The sequence below is a fragment of the Jaculus jaculus genome, chromosome X (assembly GCF_020740685.1).
Source record: "Jaculus jaculus isolate mJacJac1 chromosome X, mJacJac1.mat.Y.cur, whole genome shotgun sequence".
NCBI classification, from domain to species: Eukaryota; Metazoa; Chordata; class Mammalia; order Rodentia; family Dipodidae; genus Jaculus; species Jaculus jaculus.
In genome coordinates, this window is record NC_059125.1 from 74567752 (window position 1) to 74584801 (window position 17050).

General features: G+C 35.1%; 1 protein-coding gene across 2 annotated transcripts in view; it reads right to left on the minus strand.

Annotated features, from left to right (window-relative positions):
- The window catches only part of Hdx (highly divergent homeobox), a 144973-nt gene that overhangs the window by 16912 nt on the left and 111011 nt on the right, over positions 1–17050 (minus strand). For both annotated transcript variants that reach the window (XM_004669600.2, XM_045140794.1), the window contains 2 exons: positions 8362–8438; positions 4366–4449 (listed from right to left, as the gene is read on the minus strand). In XM_004669600.2, the coding sequence (XP_004669657.1) occupies positions 4366–4449; positions 8362–8438 (161 nt within the window). The remainder of the gene's footprint in view (positions 1–4365; positions 4450–8361; positions 8439–17050) is intronic.

The window sequence follows — 17050 nt, forward strand, 5'->3', positions numbered from 1 at the left end:
GAGTACAGAGTGAATTCCAGGTCAGCCTGAGCTACAGTGAGACCCTACTTCGAAAAAGCAAAAAGAAAAAGAAAAAGAAAAAAGAAAAAAGAAATGAATAAAGTATCTCCAATGACAACTCCAACTTCCTAAAAGACAGACCAAATGGCTGAACCTTCACTAGACCCTTACAGGAAACACCTGAACCACAAGACACTGGAGAGGGTAGGATCAAGACTAACCTAAATCTTCTACATCTTCCCTCCCTCCCTTTCTCCCTCTCCCCTCTATCTCTCTCCTCTCTAACTCTTGTATATTAGTTATGTTTTTCCTCAATTTCTTAGTGGGCACTGACCTGTAACCCTCACTTCCAGCTTGGGGCTACCATCCACAATGAGCTCTTGATCAGAGAAACCTACAAGGTTTCCCAAAACAATGACAGACTTCTGTCAGAGTACTTCATGACCCACCAAAGGCCAGTGGTAAGACCCTATTGCTGAAGACTCCATACACAGCTGACAGGTAAAATGGAATGGCATGGCTGGAAGCCAGGAGAGAGCCAGTCCCCAGACAGTCAGCATGTCTAGTGCCAGAAGGTGCTACATGGGCGACTGGGGGAAATGACCAATATCTGTCCAAGCAACTCATTGTCTAACCTAATTAGCAACAAATAACCTGATGTGATGCCCACACAAGTGCAATAGTGGCACACAGCCATGGTGGGGAACCAACTGCTCTTGATTTGGCTAACTGATCCCCTCAGTGGTAGGGACCCATAGCTGGAGCTGGGAAACAAGTCAGAACCATACCCAAACATAAGCCCACTCTCCAATATCAAGCTACCATCAATCATGGGGTACAAGAGGGCCTACACCTATCAAACTCTCTATCAAAAAAATAAATGTTATCTCAATTTTCCAGGTGCGAACTTATTCTCTGTTGGAGAATCTGCTTCTCTTTTTCAGATAGATGCAGATCCTAAGGAGAGAGCTGCCCCAACATACTTCAGAAGGGGCCCGACTGAAACTAAGGACAATTGGCAAAACAAGCAAGAGTGATGTTTTCCTGTGAACCAGACACCAGCACAAGGGGGAAGGAGATCAACACAGAGAAAAATCAACTCCTACCAAATCAGAGAGCCAGAGCCTCAGAGGCCCCCAACACCTCAGCACTGAAGCAGACCAAAAATGAACCCAACATGGCTCAGGGAAATTTTGCTGAAGAGGGGGCGGAAAGAATGTCAGAGTCACATGTTGGGTCATGATTTGCAGAGACATTTATTGTACCAAAAACTGTGGGCTAACTCCACAATGCACGACCCATTTACATCAACAAGGAGGGTCCAATGGGAGGGGATAGATCATAAATGAGTCTAAACAATGGTACCAAACTGCCTGCATTTGCTGAAAAGAAAAATAATAAATTAAATTAAAAAAAAGAACCCACAAAATATACTCTAATTGTGATACTCATGAAATTTGACATTTGCTCAATATATGATTTAATGGAAGTTATAGAATCACTCAAACCGTCATGGCTTCATTTAAAAACAGAATAATGGGAGGCAGAGCTACGAGGATCACTGTGAATTTGAGGCCACTCTGAGACTCCATAGTGAATTCCAGGTCAACCTGAGCTACAGTGAGACCATATTTGAAAAAAAAAAAGATAAATAAATAGAATAAAATATCATAAGTGTGTGTTAAGGGATAAATGAAATAAAGCATATAAGCTTTTAGTCACAGGCATAAGTAAGCTGTGCCCTGAATAGCTCATAATGACTACTAATATACTGCTGAAGGTAGAGAACTAATTTCAATTTTAAAACAAGTAAATAAAAGTAAAATAAGCTATTTTTAAAGACTGCTAAATAATTTATGGATGACACTTATCTGTATAATTTCACTTAAATTTCAAAAACATGCTTGAAATGTTAATTCTAACTAAAACACAGAAACTAATAGCATTTTCAGATGGTGAATTTTATATAAATTTGTTTCTTTTGCTTCTTTGTTTACATCAAAGGTGACTAGCTAAAGGTTTTGAGCAGATATTTACCATACATATTTACAAATATAAGTTAATGTTTACTAAATTGATAAATGTAATTTGATGGTCTACCTTTACCTTGATTTAATTCTGTGCATCCTGTATAAATATAATGTATACATTTATACATTGTTATAAATAGTATATTGATATATACTATTAATAGTGATAATTGAGGCTGTCATTGAAATTAATGAATATACACCACTCATACTTTTCTAGGAAGAACAAAATATAACTGTGAAAAATAGTACAAAGAGAAAAAAAAAAGAAAAAAAGAAATGTATAAAGTATCTCCAATGACAACTCCAGATAACAAAGCCCACAGATGATGAAAATTGAAGCGTTATTAAATAATGATTATAAAAGCACACATTTTTTACATCTGTGAACATTCTTGAGAATTAAAGAAAAAAGTTGATTTAGGGGGTTATGTGTTAAAAGGATATCCTTAATGAGGTAGTGAGTGAATGATTCTTTATTACTGCAGCATTTACCACAATGGAAAATGCTGGCTTACTAAAATACTTAAAGTTCAGTAAAAGTATTCATTGGCATTTCTGGACTGGACACTGTGCTCTGCCCTCCCTGGTCTTTAGCTCCAAACCTTCTGAAATGGATTGCTACCACAGAGGAGAGAGGTCTTGGAAATAATCCTCTGAGTCCTGAGCCCAACTCTATGTGACCTGCTGCAAAGTGCTAAGTGGAGCACACTTAACAGCTGTGCAATCCAGTCCTTTCGCCTGGACTTTCCATAGCCTGTGCCAAATAGTGGCCTCTAGAGACATTTTAATCCTGAGTTGGATATTTAGAAATATTATATGACATGGCCATTTAGGAGATAGTAGCATGATCTCTTCTATTTCATGACTAGCAACATATAATTCTGTTAGTTGGAAATACAGTATATTTTTGTTTAGATGTTTATTTACTTATTTATCTTTTAAAAGACAATGCCTTGCTATGTAGCCCACATTGGCCTTGAAATTGTGGCAATTTTCCTGCCTCAGCTTTCCAACTTCTGGGATTACAGTTACAAAATACCATATCTGGGTGTAAATACAGTTTAAATACAGAATTCTACTGTGTTGTGTGACCATTTAGCAAACAAATTTTAAAACACAATTTCCTTCTGTGTTTATAATATCCAATATTTTAAAGCCTGCCATCTTAAAAAAAAAAACATTTGGAAAACAGAATATGTTGAATGACATAAATCTCAATTATAGTAAAACTGAAAAGATTTGAGAGAAAATGACAGCTGCTTTCTATTCTAGTTAAATAGTGTTTTCTGTTACTATATTAAGATTACGAGTGTCTTCTTTAACACTTAAATGATATCGCACAAGAAAAACTCCTGTATTTTGAAAGGAAGACTATGTGGCTAAAATTTCAGATGGTCCAAAGTAATCTACCAACATAAGATGCTGATTAACAATGGGAGAACATTTATACATCTATACAGAAAGCATATTGACATGCTGAGTGACTATTTGTCAAAATGTAATAAAAACAAAATTATGTATGGAAGTTTGTCAGAGGAAGTCTTTCAGTTTAGTAATAAGGGTCATTAAAAAAGGTCATCTCTATTCATATTAATTCTATATTTTCTTTGGGCATTGTCTTAAAAATTCATATTGGCCGGGCATAGTGTCACAAACCTTTAATCAAAGCATTCCAGAGGCAGAGGTAGGAGTATCACTGTGAGTTCAAGGCCAGCCTGGGACTACAGAGTGAGTTCCAGGTCAGCCTGGGCTAGAGTGAGACCCTACCTCAAAAACAAAGAAACAAAAAAATCTCACAGAACAAACATATTAAGTCTTAAATGTTGTCTTGGAAGAAATTGCAATTCAAAAAAATCCCATTTACTATTTACTATCTATTATTCTTTTTGGAGGCAAGGTCTCATGTTGATAGTATGCCTAGTTTAAAACATCTAGACTCAGTTAATAATGTTTATGCTCCATCCTCCTGAGTAGTGGGGACTCTGGGTGTTTGCAATTTCTTGTAGCCTCTTTACCATTCAAAAAAGAACACTTCCTTTCAAAAGAGTTTGCAATAAATTTCACATTAGCTACTAATATGCATCCCCCCCCCCTCAGTTGTACATCAATACTAAGCCTGCTTCAGCAAATGTTCTGCTTAAAACTATAACCACTAGACCGGCCAACAGCTATTAAAATGTCCAGCATTCTAGCTGATTTTCAAGTTGCCTGAGAAAAATCTGTGCAGAGCTTCAAACTGCTTAATCTATTGGCTAAGAAAGGCAGGCACTGTAAAATTCTGTTTCACTCAATACCTTCTCATAATGAATTCAGAATTTGAAATTACATTTACCTTGTAATCCAGGAGAGAATTTACTTGTTCTACCTCGGAATTACTTATCATGTCACTTTCTTCATCGTCAATAATTTCTATTTTCTGTAACACAGAGAAAATTTTCACAAATATGTATCAGCATATTGACTCAATATTTAGGTTTGGTGATTGAGTGATCTAGGTTACTTGGAATAAATCTGGTAATTGGTCCTTCAGTGTAACACAGTGTGTTTCTGTGCCATCCCTCATACTTTTAATTGATGATTTCTTATGAAATGGGAAAAATCCCTCATTTAAAAAAATTATTTTAAGAATACCCTTAATAAAATACAACCATGTTTAAATAGCGCCCTCCAGTGATTGGGAACTAGCTTTCAGTAAGGGTAGTAAACACATAAATGATAGCAAAAAGTTTCTTTTTATTTATAAGCATGTTTGTGGAGGTCGTAGGAGTTGTCTTTGTGTATCTTGATACAACTAAGGAATCTGGCTCACAAACAGCTTTACAGGGTGTAGGAGAACTCAAATTGGGCCAGTAGGCTTTGCAAACAAGTGCCTTTAACAGCTGAGCTATCTCCCCAGCTCCAAAAAGGGCTTTCTTTTTTGTTTCTACATTCCCTTTTCTTACTTGTAATAAAAATTTTCAGCATGTGGAAAATAGGAAAATAATTTTTTTAAATATTTTATTTTTATTTATTTGCTTGAGAGAGAGAGAGAGGGAGAGAGATACAGAAATAGGCAGGTAGACAGAATGGGTGCGCCAGGGTCTCCAGCCACTGCAAAGGAACTCCAGACGCGTGCGCCCCCTTGTGCATCTGGCTAACGTGGGTCCTGGAGAATCGAGCCTTGAACCGGGGTCCTTAGGCTTCACAGGCAAGCGCTTAACTGCTAAACCATCTCTCCAGCCCTAGGAAAATACATTTTTAAAATTCATATTTTTTTCTTTTTATTCATTTATTTATTTTTATAAAGAAAATATTTTGTATGAATATGTCATGTGTTGGTACCATGTTTTCCCTCCTCCCTGCCTCCCTTCTGCAAGGGGCCCTTCTCAGTGGGGTTGTTGCTATTGCCCATGGGCTAATGGGTAATGCATTGTGGAAGCAGTGGCCAGTTATTGGGGGGGATGCCTCTGGACGTGACTTCCCAACCTGTGGCTCTTAAAATCTTTCCGCCCTCTCTTCTGCAAAATTCCTTGAGCTGTGGTGGGTATGTATTAGGTCTACTTCAGTGATGACCTCTTAGGAGCCTCTGGATTTCTGCTTTGGTATGTGCTGAGCATCCTCAGCATCTGCCTCATTTACCCTGGCACTGCTTGTCAGGCTCACCATAGAAGTAGCACTCTTGCTCATCTCCACACTTTCTCTGTGGTATCCTCTGGGCCTTCACTGAGATGCGAAGGTGGTTTATATGTTAATATTTTATTTTTACTTGTTTATTTATATGCAACAGAAAGGGAGAGAGCAAGAATGAGAGAGAGAGAGAGAGAGAGAGAGAGAGAGAGAGAGAGAGAGAGAGAGAGAGAGAGAGAGGGAGAGAGAGAATGGAGAATGGGCAAGCCATGGTTTCCAGCCACTGCAAACGAACTCCAGATGCATGTGCCACATTGTCCATGTGGCTTATGTGGTTCGTAGAGAATTGAATCTGGGTTCATTGCCTTCATAGGCAAGCACCTTAACCACGAAGCATTCTCTCTAGCCCAAAATTCACATATTTAATGCACTCAATTAGCTAAACAATTAAAAGCTGACATCTATGATGAGTGATGAAAATTACACTGTGATTTATTTTCTTCACTGGACAGTAATAAAGAGAATGAGAACAGGAGAGACAGAGAGTTTAAAGTACCCTTAGTTTTGAAATTAAGATACAAGGCTTGTGAATTATTTTTGCACAGTTGGCTTAATATCTGTCAAAAGAATAAACAAAATAGCTCAATGCTTATGAAAAGAATGACCAAAAATCTCCAACTGGGAGAATGACACAAATTCTTTATTCCTTTCTTTTGCATATAAAGAACATATAAGGGGAAAACATATTCATCCACATCTCTTTATACATTTAAACCCTGCCAACCAAAAAGAAAGTTTTAAAAAGAGAACAGCTAAACTGGATTTAATTACTAGCCAGACTTTGAAAAACAATCACATTAACAGCAGTATGTTAGAAGCAGAATTTGAAATTAGGCTTCCTATCATGCAATATATATATATATATGGTGATTATAAAGTCACAAGCGAACTTGGAATGATCACATTTTATATATTTTTATGAGGATATGGTACCATCATAGAGTTTCTGACCAGGGCTTCTGAGTCAGAAGGACAACTGGAACAAAACTGCTATCACTGCCTAGAAATTAATCTAATGCTTTGTTATCTAATATAACAGCTATAAACGTGAGTCTTAATCATGTTGACTGTCCCTAGACCTCAGACATGATACTTCACTTTTAGATACTCTACCTATTTGGGTTGGTTCTGAGAAAAAAAAAAAAAGGTAGGCATTTAAGGACAGAAGGCACAAAAGGCCACTTTATAGATCTGTGTGTATAAATAGGTCTTATATGTCTGTGTGATTTGTCATCCATGAATAATTGGGGGCACTCAAAAGTTACAGGCAGAAGAGATCAACCTTTAAAAGTTTGGAGTTTGTCTCTGGAAATCAATTGTTCTTGAAAAATTAGGTGCCTAAGTAACTATGAGTCATACCATGCCATGACTTCATTTATTATCTTCAAATGTGTACTTCAGGGGAGATTTAATGCAGAGAAACCCAGACTAAAAGTAATTAGAGGAAAAGAGAGTTCAATTTGTAAATAATTATATATAAAGTTTTATTCTAATTCAAATATGTAATAGAAGGAGTTTATTATTTGTGAGATTTCAATTATAAGCACAATTGACAGATGAAAACAATTATTACTAGGTAACTGTTGAAAACATGACCTTCACTCAAAAATAAAAGCTTATTTTCCAATATGCTTGTTAAATTTCAGTGTTTTGAAGGGTCAAACATGGACTTCAACCAGGACTGAAATAAAAAAAAAAATCAAAAAGTGTGATCCTAAACTCTATATGTAAGGAAAACAATGTTAGATAATATTGATATTTAACAAATATGAGCCAATATGTACAATTTATGCACTCATATTTTTTTAGAGATGAGTTAGAATTGTAGTATGAAAGAAATGTCTGTAATGTAATCCAGAGTAAATTTTAATATCACAGCTACTTTGTAACAGAAAAATCTACTATAAGGGCCAGGCTTTAATGGTAAACAAATACAGCATATCAATTGAAAAGAAAAAAAAAAAGAAATATGATGGTGTTTTTCTTTGTGTCTGACTTTTGTTTAACACTACCTTGAAATTTATATTATTTTAAGGGGTTAAAATATTAAAAAAAAAATACAGCTAAGACAACTGCCAAGGGATCATTACTTTAAGTTTACATTTTCACACAACCCAGTTTAATCCAGAGTCTGCCCTTGCCTCCTATTCAAACTCTTATAATACTGCTTTTCCACATTTACTCCCATTTTGAAGATGATCAATAGAGTCCAATTTATCCAGGAGAACGCAGAAATAAAAGCTTCCTAACACACAGGTATGTTCTAAACAGAGAAATCAGAGTCATAAATCTTTGGATGCAAACACCACAACAATGTTTTCCTTTATGATCTTAGGCTGAACTTCATTTAATTCTGACACCTGTCAAATGAGAAATTTGCTTCTTGCTCAGTGTGTTGAGGAAAAATAACTTGTTATATATAAAATAATATATTTGAACTATGTATTATATTTTATATTTGGATATTTGCTAAGTAAAAATGAGATGTTTTCAATTTATTAAGTACTGAAATATATATTAAATTCATTGGGAAAAGTACTAGTCTGGACTACAAAGTGGAATAAGATTTTATTCTGGAAATTTTGATGTTGTCACCAACTGCCACCATATCCTTGAGACACAATCATCCTCTAATAATGAAGAAATGTCAAAGTGCACATACCACATTATCTGCAGATACTGCATGGTCTTCATCCTTATGAGCCCTTGTTTCATTCAGAACAGCTTCATTGGGCTCTTCTATAGAAAAAAAAAACGTGAAGATTTTATTTCTCATATCTCAAAACTTTATTGAGACTATTTCTTTTGAGATCACTTAGAGTCAATACTGTAAAAACACAAGTGGAAAATTAACATCAAATGTGCTATGATAAGCAATTTTATTCCTAAAAATATAACTGAGTTAATAGAAATCATTTAGGATCTATTACTATCATCACACTGTGAAGTCACTAAAATTAGTAGAATAGTTAATAAAAAGAAAATATTCATGATTTGCTTGAAAATGAAAAAAATACTGGGAAGATGGCTTAGTGGTTATGGCATTTGTCTGCAAATCCTAAGGATCCAAGTTCAAATCCCCAGTACCCATGTAAAGCCAGATGTACAAAGTGGCACATGCATCTGGAGTCTGTTTGCAGTGGCTAGAGGTCCTAGCACATTGATTCATTCTCTCTCCTTGCAAATAGATAAATAAATTAATTAAATACAAAAAGAAAATTTTAAAAAATGAAGGGGACAAAGTCGACTTTGTAGATACACATAGCCTTAATTTTGTAAAAGAAAAAAATACACTTTCATGGAGAGAAAATAAGGTGGCACTATTTATACAGTGTGTTTCTGTTATCTATCTATCTATCTATATATATATATATGATATTGAGACAGTTTCTCTATATAGCACTGGATTATCTGGAGATTACTACATAGACCATAGACCAGGTAGTGCTCCTCAAACTTGCGTTGATCTTCTTGTCTCTGTCTTTTGAGTTGGCATTACAGGCCTGTGATACCAATTCTGAATTGATTGATGTAATAAGACAAAAATGATAAAGTATTTTTAAATCTATGGTATGAAATAATAAATAATGTATTCCTAGTTTTATAAAATGGCAGAAATATTTCATTGGAATTCTTGTACATCTACAAAAAGAAAATATTTGCAAAAACATCTCTTTTCCCCTGTTTTCAAATGGATTGTTTCTGAGGATTATACCGCTTTTTAAAATTCTATTACCAAATATTTTCTACAATGAGCATATGTTTGTATTCTGATCAAATTTAATATTTTAAAACAGAGGAAGAGAAAATATGAATGAACTAAATTATGTTAGAGATAACAGTCTAGAAAAAGCTCTCTGTGCTTAGCTGGGAGGTGGCTGATTCAAGACACAGGATGTTAAACATACAAAACCTTGTGGATTTACATTATTCTCACTCCTATCCCTTAGGAAACCTGGGCAGCAGAGTTTTTCTTTTTGTCACTCTTCTCTTCCAAGCAATGTTATGGCTACTATAAATACTAGAAAAATTACTCAGTTCCTTGGTAAATGACCTTTTATTTCATATTCAAAAGCTGGATGTATAAATATGGGGGGGGATTTAAGAAGAAAATAAGGATAGTCCATAATTAAACTTAAGAGAATGCTAGCATTTTGGTTAAAAGTTTTTTTCTAAATAAATTCAATTTAATTCTTATCCACTGTTTTTTTGTAAATAAATTTTATTTATGTTATAGAATATAAATATGTAGTAAATGGTTACTATGATGAAACAAATTAACACAAACTCGCTCTGTTGTGTACACACACACACACACACACACACACACACACACACACACTTCATCTCATATAGTTTTCCCACCCACTGGGCAATAGTAGCTATCAACAATTAGCAAAATCCTGAAAACAGTGTCCTTAACTATAGTCTTCACGTTCCTCATGGGTACTTTCGATTTATTTATGTTACACATTGTCACATTGTTGTCTTTCACTTATATCTCCCCAAACTCCCCTCCCCATCACAAATATGGAAACTATAATTTTATTCTGTTTTTGAACTTTCTTCCCTGCCATTTGTTACAACATGAATGAACCTGGAGGATGTTATACTAAGTGGAATAAGCCAGAAAGGAAAAAAAAAAAAAAAAGGAAACATTATATGACCCCATTTGTATGTGAAATGTAAGAAAAGTCAATTTAAAATTTTACAAAAGGATGGTTCCTAGAAAGAAGAATCTTTACCTATCCATTATTCAGATGTTTCAATTCCTACATAATAAGCAGCTAAATGAAATGGAAGGAGAGAAAAATTGTCATCAGCTTTTGCTGTAGTTCTGATATTACAACTGGTGGCCTCATCTGCAAGATCATTATCCACACCATTCCTCATAGGATTGCCTTAAATTCCTGTTCTCACTTACATATTACTTTGTACATAGTTTTGCTTTACTGGCAATGTATTTTTGAATGGTTTGATTATTTTAGACAATTTCAATTAGAAATATTTTGAAGCTTCTAAAATAGAAAGGTGTGAAGAGATATGCTTTCTTCTGCTTCTAGACAGCTTAATGTAAAGAAATGTTTGAAAGCTAAACATTCTGTGTGTCCATTAATTATTCAAGAAAAGCACCTTTGCTCATTGGAAAACAAAAAGCAGAATTCCTAATCAGGTAAAACTCTAGAGGGCACTCTATGTGATGGCAATGTTGCTCACACTAAATAACTATATGTCAAATTATCATTCATGTGCACACCCATGGAATAAGAAACAGCTGTAAAAGAGGAATTAATGTAAAATCAATGTTAAAATTTATGCTCTAAACACTTTGCTTATCAATGTAGTGAGAATATTTAAAAGCGCTTAATTATCAATATCTTCTGGTAGACAAAAAACTTGAAATTAAGGAACTCAAGTTATCCACATGTTACTTTTGCTGACATTTGTAGTTGTGGAAAAAAATAAAACTGTATACTTAAAAAAAAAAAACTAGGATAATAACATTGTAGTATCAGAATGTTATCCAGCTGTATATTGTTTACTTTATTGCAAATAATGGTGAACAGTGGTCAATAAATAGTTTTATATTTAAATAAAAACAATCCAACCACACCTATGTTCTCTTCACATCCACTTGGGGAAAAGGAAAGGAAACAGGGGAGGGAAAAGACAGAGGTGCAAGGTGGGAGTTAGAAGTAAAGTTAGAACCTCTGTGCCAGGAAAGGATCTGTCTGCTATTTGGAAACAGAGGACTGTATGTAGAATTGTTGAAAGATTCAGTACTTTTTGTTGTCTCTGGCTAAAGATGCCTCTTACTACAAATTGCAAAAAGAATCTGTATTTTATTTTTATTTTATTTCATTTTTTGTACAAATGCTGAAAGAAAATTCTGAGATTTTCATTTGTTTATTTTTAACATGTAATATATAAACCCTGGTTTAAAGATATTTCCCCATTTAAACATTTAGAAGACACTCTACTCCTGTAAATCAACAGCTGTGTTATAAGGACTCCAAATTACAGCTGTTAGGCTTTTGAAATAGTATAATTGATCTCACTACTCTAATTATTCTGTCTCTACATTTCTAAGAAGTAATTAATGGAAATCTCAAAGTAAACATAATCTAACTACATTTTCATAAATTGTAAGAGAATATGGTTAGCATATTTTAAAGATAGGGCATTCATTTAAGGCAGGTGATGATACAATTAATCATTACAAAAGGTCAAATCAATCAGATTAGTACACTACATCACTGAAATGCAGAAAAGAATAGGATAGAACTTGTAGGAAACTGCAGAGAAAAAGCAACTCCTTTCAGTATTAGAAAACACTTTTCTGAGGCAATTTCTGATGAGAATGAAAAGGTTACCATGCAGCTGTGAAAAATAAGCCACCAAGAGAAATTCAAGGCAATTGTATTTTTCAAGTTTTTATTGATTCATACATTAAATTTTCCCTTTCTTTGTTCTCATTAGGTCTTGATTAGTATGCCAGCTGTCTAGAAAACGCATTATTATATGACAAAGGATACCAGTGGTTTATTAAAAGTGGACCATTAAAATGGACTTTAAAATTAATATTTTATGGGCTGGAGAGATGGCTTAGCGGTTAAGCGCTTGCCTGTGAAGCCTAAGGACCCTGGTTCGAGGCTCGGTTCCCCAGGTCCCACGTTAGCCAGATGCACAAGGGGGCGCACGCGTCTGGAGTTCGTTTGCAGAGGCTGGAAGCCCTGGCGCGCCCATTCTCTCTCTCTCCCTCTATCTGTCTTTCTCTCTGTGTCTGTCGCTCTCAAATAAATAAATTAAAAAAAATTATTAAAAAAAATTAATATTTTATTTTCCCATTAAGTACTTATTTTCTAAAATTCTCTTTCAGGTGGGAAAATATAAGTTATGGAATGAAACTCTACTTACAGGCTTAAGTGCTTTACTTTATCAGGATATTTCTTCAATCTTTCCTGCCCTCTGAGAAAAACACATAAATCCTTGCTTCCCTTTCACTTCCCTCCCAGCTACCTGCTGGACAGCTCTAAAAATCTTGGCAGTGTTATTGGGAATTACCTACAGATTTCCAGGCACATACAATTTAGGAAAGACTAACAGAAGACAAAAACATATTTATAGAACAAAGTATGAACAGAAATCATGAAATACTTCTTTCTTCTTGATGATTTTTAAATCTGCCCCATAGTTCTTCTATACACTTTTATCATTTGCATCAATATTAATGAGAGAGAAAACAGAGGAAGAGAGGGAAGGAAGGAGAGAGAGAGAATTCACACTTGATAATATTTGAAATACTTGGTCTTAACATTTATTGTCCTTCCAATAGTGGCAGTTTTTCTATCCCTTTCATTATTCTAGCTACTATAATCTGCCTGTTTCCCCCATGGGCATGTAGTTAATTGCTTTTGTAACGAACCTGTTTAACACTGATTCAATGGCCTCTCCTTTCTACTCAATTTCTCTGAAATCATTGAAATAATGACTCCTTTCTAAAATTTTTTCTCACTTCTTGGTTTTAGGAATAGCATACTATCATGTTTCCTGGCTTCCAAATGTTCATTCAGTGGCCATTTTTATACCCTAACCTCCAAATCCAAATATTTCCAAAAACATAGTGCCTGTTCACTGTCTTTTCTTATTATTTTTTGAAAGACTTCTTGATTAAACCTCTATTTCCATGCCCTCAGCTTAGGGAATTACCATAGTCTCTGGTCTATAGCTCTCTTCTGAGCTCCAGACCCATATAATCCAAAGCCTTTACATGTATGTCCTGCTATCATCTATAACTCAGCATGTGCAAATTTAATTAATTTTGAGAAGAAAGTTGGGAAAAAGCATAGCTAGCTAAATAATTCCAAAGTTTATCTAGCAGTGCTGGAGAAATGGCTCAGCAGGTAGGAGCATTTCCTATACAAGCTTGAGGACCTGTGGGGGTTTGAGACTGCCCAAGTTCAGTTCCCCAGCACCCATGTAAACACCTGGGCATGAGCATGCATTCCCATAACCATTTTCTTGTAGAAAATAGAGATTATAGAATCACTGGAGGCTCAAAAATCTGAATGATCGAGAAAGACACTTGGCATTCTCTGGCCTCCACATGTACATGCATCTTCCCACATCACACAAATGTTCCACACCGAACATAATATACACATACAAAAATAGTTCTTCTAGAAGAATCAATGTAACACCAAAAAAGCATAATAAGAACCTTACCAGATATTAAGACATTTCAGAAAGCTACAGTTGCAAACAGTCTGATCAGTACAATGTAATCCATCTGCATGTTTGCATGTATTTATCTATCTGTGTATAATTAACTTGACAAAGAAAGTATTTTTAACAATTAGTATTATAATTTTGTCCTCACACTTCAAGCAAGATATGTTTTTTTGAGGAAGGGTCTCACTGTAACCCAGGCTGACCTGGAATTCACAATGTAGTCTCGAAGTGGTAGTGAACTCTCAGTGATATTCCTATCCCTGCCTTGCAAGTACTGAGACTAAAGGTGTACACCACCACTCCCAGATTGATCCAAGGTTTTTATTGGTATCACATTACACTAATAGGCTGTTATAAAGGAAGATGCATTCCATTTATACATATTGAGGTTTAGAAGATAGCAGGGCATACATACAGAACCACTGGAATATAGGTCTGGAACTCAGAAATGGTTAACTATTTTGGAAAAGTAAATTTTAAGTATTTTCCTAATTACGATATTTTTGCCTTTAAGACAAATAAATTATAGATGAAATCTGCATGAAATTATAAAGCTATGGACATATAAAATGGGTTTATTTTCATAACTATAGGACAAGGAAAGACTGTAATTATGACACCATAGTCTGAAAGCATTGATATATTAGAAAACAGGAAGTAACAACAGGAGGTTCAGGAGTAATGAGGAATTTTTTTTTAAATTTTTTGTTACTTTTTATTTACTTATTTGAGAGCGACAGACAGAGAGAGAAAGAGGCAGATAGAGAGAGAGAGAGAATGGTCATGCCAGGGCCTCTGGCCACTGCAAACGAACTCCAGACGCGTGTGGCCCCTTGGGCATCAGGCTAACGTGGGTCCTGGGGAATGGAGCCTCGAACTAGGGTCCTTAGGCTTCATAGGCAAGAGCTTAATGGCTAAGCCATCTCTCCAGCCCTAATGAGGAATTTTTATCCAAATTAACCAACTTCAAAGAAGAACACTCCAATAATATATCTTGTTTTTCTATATTATATTAGTTTGAGTAAGGGTGTTCTTTTCACATGTTAATTTATTTATTTCCCTAATGTAGAAAAGTGGAGTTGTCACTCACCCTGGTTCCCAAGAATTCACCACCTGTGTAGTCTGAGCTGATACCGAATGGCAGAGTCCTCTCAACATATGAACTTTTGAAGTCTCTAGTAATGGATAAAATTATAGAGCTCACAGAAAGACACAGAACTTTTATACTAGCACTAACCCACAATTTGCATAAAAAAGCTACCTCCAAATTTGATTATTGTCCTAATTACTAAATATTATTATGTATTTTATGACCAGTATTTATACTAACATACAATTTATATAGTAGAAACAATGTAGTTCTTAAAACTGACTAATACAGTCAAGTATGGTGGCATATACCTGGAATCCCAGCAATTCATAGGTGGAGGCAAAGGGATCAAGAGTTCAAGACCACCATGGTTACATAATGAATCTGAGGCCATTCCTACCTCAAAAATAAAATCATACACACAAAATTAAGAGGCAAAAAAACCTAGAATTAACATATTGAATTAAGATCAATGAAAAAGGTATTTAAACAATTGAAAATGTGGTGCTGGAGACATTGCTGAGTGGTTATGGTACTTGCTTGTGAAGCATGACAGCCTGGGTTCTATTTCCCAGTATCCACATAAAACTAGATGTGCAAAATGGTGCATGTGTGTGGAGTTTGTTTGCAGTGAAAGGAGGCTCTGGTGTATCCATACTCACTCTCTGTCTGCATCTTTCATTCTGTTTCTTAAATAAATATTTTCTAAGTGAGAAAATGCATGATTAGTGTGCATTGAAGTTTATTTTAGAATGGGACAATGACTAAATATGGTTCTGAAGAAATTTGAGGGATGAAGAGATACACTCAGTGGTTAAGGCACTTGCCTATAAAGTCTAATGATATTCAGTTACCCAGTACCCACATAAAGGCAGATACACAGAGTGGTGCATCTATCTGGAGTTCATTTGCAGCATCTAGAGACCCTGGTATTTTCACTCGTTCTCATTCTCTAATTTTCCCTTTCTAATTTTCTCTCTCTCAATTATTTTCTTTCATTCATTCATTCATTCTTTCGTTCTTTCTTCCTTCCTTCCTTCCTTTCTTTCTTTCTTTCTTTCTTTCTTTCTTTCTTTCTTTCTTTCTTTCTTTCTCCTTCTTTCCTTCTTTTTTGTTCTTTCTTTCTCTCTTTCTTTCCCTGTCCGCTTTCTCTCACCCCGCCCCCCACCCCACACCACTCAGGACTGGAGGTGCACACATTTAGCCTTTAATCCTAGCATACTGGAGGCTGAGATAAGATCCCTCTGAGTTTGAGGCTAGCCTGAAAGTCCAGGTCAGCCTCAATGACAGCGACAGCCTACCTTGAAAAAACAAACAAACAAACAAGCAAAATCTAGGATCAGATTTTTGTGGTGATGACTGCCCAATTCTGCAAAATTTACTTAAAAAGTGTGCATTTACAATAAATGTTATGATACATACAGCAAACATTAATGAAAGTGCTAATAAATCTATATCAGAATGGTTTTTATGCTTGAAGTCAAATGACATATACTTCTCATGTCAAACAGTATTGATTGTATTAATCCACTGATATTAATATCATTTGCATTCTAATTTAGGGAACTACTGAAAGGAATTAATAAATGATCCAGTCTAATTTCCTTCAGTAAGTGAGGATACCAGAGTACATTGAGTTAAATGATTTGCCTAAAGCCAGATAATCAACTAGTAGAAAAGCTGTAAGTTGTATGATTTCTCAGACTAGAAGGCTATTGTTGAGGATATAGCTCAGTGGTAGATCATTTGACTACAGAAGTCTATTGCTCATCACATTATACCATATTCTCTTTGATTATAATGGTGCACACAGGGCTCTAACTTAAAACAATTAGCATTTCAAAAATAACCACTTAGTTATAAATATGGACTGTTGTAATGACTAATATTTTAAGTGTTATCATAGAGGAACACTTCTTGGAATGACTTGGTATGGGAGACTGCTTAGGTGGAAGCATGAAAAACAAATTACTTTTCAAAGTTTTGGTCACATGTTTTGAAAACCCTAGATTTGAAGTGCAGTGTGCTG